Source organism: Carcharodon carcharias, chromosome 19 (genome assembly GCF_017639515.1).
Source record: "Carcharodon carcharias isolate sCarCar2 chromosome 19, sCarCar2.pri, whole genome shotgun sequence".
Taxonomy (NCBI): Eukaryota; Metazoa; Chordata; class Chondrichthyes; order Lamniformes; family Lamnidae; genus Carcharodon; species Carcharodon carcharias.
Window position 1 is genome coordinate 110,642,735 of NC_054485.1, and position 3,358 is coordinate 110,646,092.

General features: G+C 46.8%; 1 protein-coding gene across 1 annotated transcript; it reads right to left on the reverse strand.

The window, feature by feature from the left end:
* Positions 1 to 382: 382 nt before the first annotated feature.
* On the reverse strand, positions 383 to 2,795 carry LOC121291655 (heat shock 70 kDa protein-like). Its single transcript, XM_041213137.1, has one exon. The coding sequence runs from the start codon at positions 2,686 to 2,688 to the stop codon at positions 760 to 762; it is 1,929 nt and encodes a 642-aa protein (XP_041069071.1). The 5' UTR covers positions 2,689 to 2,795; the 3' UTR covers positions 383 to 759.
* Between the last annotated feature and the right edge of the window lie 563 nt (positions 2,796 to 3,358).

A 3,358-nucleotide genomic window follows, 5' to 3' on the forward strand; every position in this document is an offset into this window, starting at 1 on the left:
ATTCCTCAAGGGTAATTAGGGATGGTTAATGAAGTCTGGCCGAGCCATGATGCCCTCATCCCACGAATGAGTGAAATAAAAATTTGTTTTGTAGCCAGAGTTTTTTTAAAGTTCTGTTCATTTTATTTTTAATTAATTGACTGCACTTCAGAAATAGTATTTCATTGGAAGTAAAGCATTTCAAAATGTTTAACTTGCAAAAAGCAGCTATATGATATGCAAATCTTCTTGGTGATTGAATCGGAATTTAAATAACCCATGGAAATAGTGTCAAAATTGTATGGGAAATAAGCCGACAATGGAAAAATACAGAAAAATGAATATTTCAAAGCACAAATTCAAAAGTGTGTTCATGTCCAAAACCACCACAAATAAACAACAATTCAGTAAGTAAGACATTTATTTGATTACAAAAATTCAGTCCAGCTGTGAACAAGTACAAATAAAGTTCAACCTGTACATTAAGGACAGTTCCATAGAAAACAAGTATAACTAGATGCCAACTACACTGATCCTCTTCAATAGGATTCAACAAATTAATTTATCAAAACAATCAGTTAAGCCACAGGCTGAAGAGAGTTTACAGAGCAGCACCGTCATCACACCTTCTGTTACAGTCAGTGTAGACCTGGCAACATCTAGTCCAGTAAAGTCCTCCACTGTCAGTCAGAAATACAAAATAAATGTTCGTGTTCAATGAGGAAGAGTCCAACGATCTGTGTTAGATTCCCAATGTGCATCCTTCTTCTTTCCAGTGTTTTAATCCACTTCCTCCACAGTCGGTCCTGTGGATGTGGCATTTCCAGCCTGGGATCTGCAAGATCCTCCAGCTGCAGCTGCTCCTCCTTGGTACAGGTTGGCAATGATGGGTTTACAGAGTTTTTCCAGCTCACTCAGTTGGTACTCAAACTCCTCCTTCTCTGCCATCTGATTGTTCTCTAACCACAATATTGCCTGGTTACACTGGTCAATGATTTTGTTCTTATCTGCCTCACTGATCTTATTTCTCACGTTCTCATCCTCCACTGCGCTCTTCATGTTGAAGGTGTAGGACTCCAGGGAGTTCTTGGCTGTGATCCTCTGCCGCTGGACTTCATCCTCAGTTTTGTACTTTTCTGCATCCTGTACCATGCTCTCAATTTCCTCCTTACTCAGCCTTCCCTTGTCATTGCTGATGGTGATCTTGTTTGTTTTGCCTGTGCTCTTGTCAACAGCAGAAACATTGAGGATGCCGTTGGCATCAATATCGAAGGTGACCTCGATCTGTGGCACCCCACGAGGGCCAGGAGCGATGCCACTCAACTCAAATTTGCCCAGCAGATTGTTGTCCTTGGTCATGGCTCTCTCTCCTTCATACACCTGAATAAGGACACCAGGCTGGTTATCAGTGTAGGTGCTGAAGATCTGAGTCTGCTTGGTGGGAATGGTGGTGTTACGCTTGATGAGTGCAGTCATCACCCCTCCTGCTGTCTCCAGACCCAGAGACAGGGCAGCGACATCCAGGAGAAGTAAATCCTGAACATTCTCCGACTTATCCCCCATTAGAATAGCCGCTTGAACAGCCGCTCCATAGGCCACAGCTTCATCAGGATTGATGCTCTTGTTCAGCTCCTTGCCATTGAAGAACTCTTGCAGCAGTTTTTGGATCTTGGGGATGCGGGTGGAGCCCCCGACCAAGACAACATCATGGATCTGCGATTTGTCCAGCTTGGCGTCTCTCAGAGCTTTCTCCACTGGTTCCAGAGTGCCTCTGAACAGGTCAGAATTTAGCTCCTCAAACCGAGCCCTGGTGATGGAGGTGTAAAAGTCTATGCCTTCAAACAGAGAGTCAATCTCAATACTGGCTTGGGTGCTGGAAGATAGGGTTCTCTTTGCTCTCTCACAGGCTGTCCTCAGTCTCCTGACTGCCCTCTTGTTTTGAATGATGTCCTTCTTGTATTTACGCTTGAACTCCTCAATGAAGTGATTGACCATGCGATTATCAAAGTCCTCTCCTCCCAAGTGGGTGTCACCCGATGTCGATTTCACTTCAAAGATACCGTCATCAATGGAGAGAACAGACACGTCAAATGTTCCGCCTCCCAAGTCAAAGATGAGAACATTATGATCTCCTCTGCCCTTCTTGTCTAGGCCGTAGGCAATGGCAGCTGCTGTTGGCTCATTGATGACACGGAGGACATTGAGACCAGCGATCACACCGGCATCTTTGGTTGCCTGCCGCTGGGAATCATTGAAGTAAGCCGGCACCGTGATAACAGCTTTGGTGACGGTGTGTCCCAGGTAAGCTTCAGCCGTCTCCTTCATCTTGGTCAGTACCATGGAAGAGATTTCCTCAGGGTAGAATGTTTTATCCTCACCCTTGTACTCGACTTTTACCTTGGGCTTTCCTGCATCATTCACCACCTGGAAGGGCCAGTGCTTCATATCAGACTGGACCACTGGGTCATCAAACTTCCTGCCGATGAGCCTCTTGGCATCAAAGACGGTGTTGGGTGGGTTCAGAGCCACCTGGTTCTTGGCTGCATCTCCAATGAGTCTCTCGGTGTCGTTGAAAGCCACATAGCTAGGGGTGGTGCGGTTGCCCTGGTCATTGGCGATGATCTCCACCTTGCCATGTTGGAAGACCCCCACACAGGAGTATGTGGTGCCCAGGTCAATGCCAATGGCTGTTCCCTTAGCTGCAGGCATCTTCTGTCTTGATAAAAGTTAATTAAATTCCCTCTTTGCTGCTGGTGTCAAATCTTCCACTTGCAGTAATGCAGCTTCCAACCGATTTCTTCTCTCAGGCGATGTTTTAACTTTGGTTTGCAGTTCTTGTCCTTTATATAGTCTGAGAGCGGACGAAAGGGCGGCACCCATGCTCTGATTGACGGCGACCCAGACCAATCAGCGCGCGGTCTGGTGAGCTCACCGCCGAATGTTGGAGAAGGTTCTGAAGCGACGGCCAATGAGAGCGCGGCGGGCCCGCGAGACGCCGAGAGTTGTAGAATCTTCTGGAAGGAGCGAGTCCGGGGAAGAAACCGCTGGAAAGAGGGAGAAATTTCCCCAGGGACTCGGCAGTGTTTCGGGGGGAATTAGGGAAAGGATGGGGGGAAGAGGAATAGATTCTGATCAGTTGGGTCTGTCTGAATTCGGGAAGGAGGAACAAAACCAAGAGGAGATGGTTGGTCAGCAGCAATGAGGCGGTTGCCAATCTTCCCGGATTGCCCGGGAGTCTCCAGCCGTTGAGGATAAATCTCCTGGACACTGCTGCAAGCATTAGGTGGGAGGAAAAATAAACACAGAGATTTGGAAAAGCTTTTTTTTAATCTTCTTTGAGCAAGTTTGTTCGAAATTTATTGCAGTTGGGGCTAAAGGC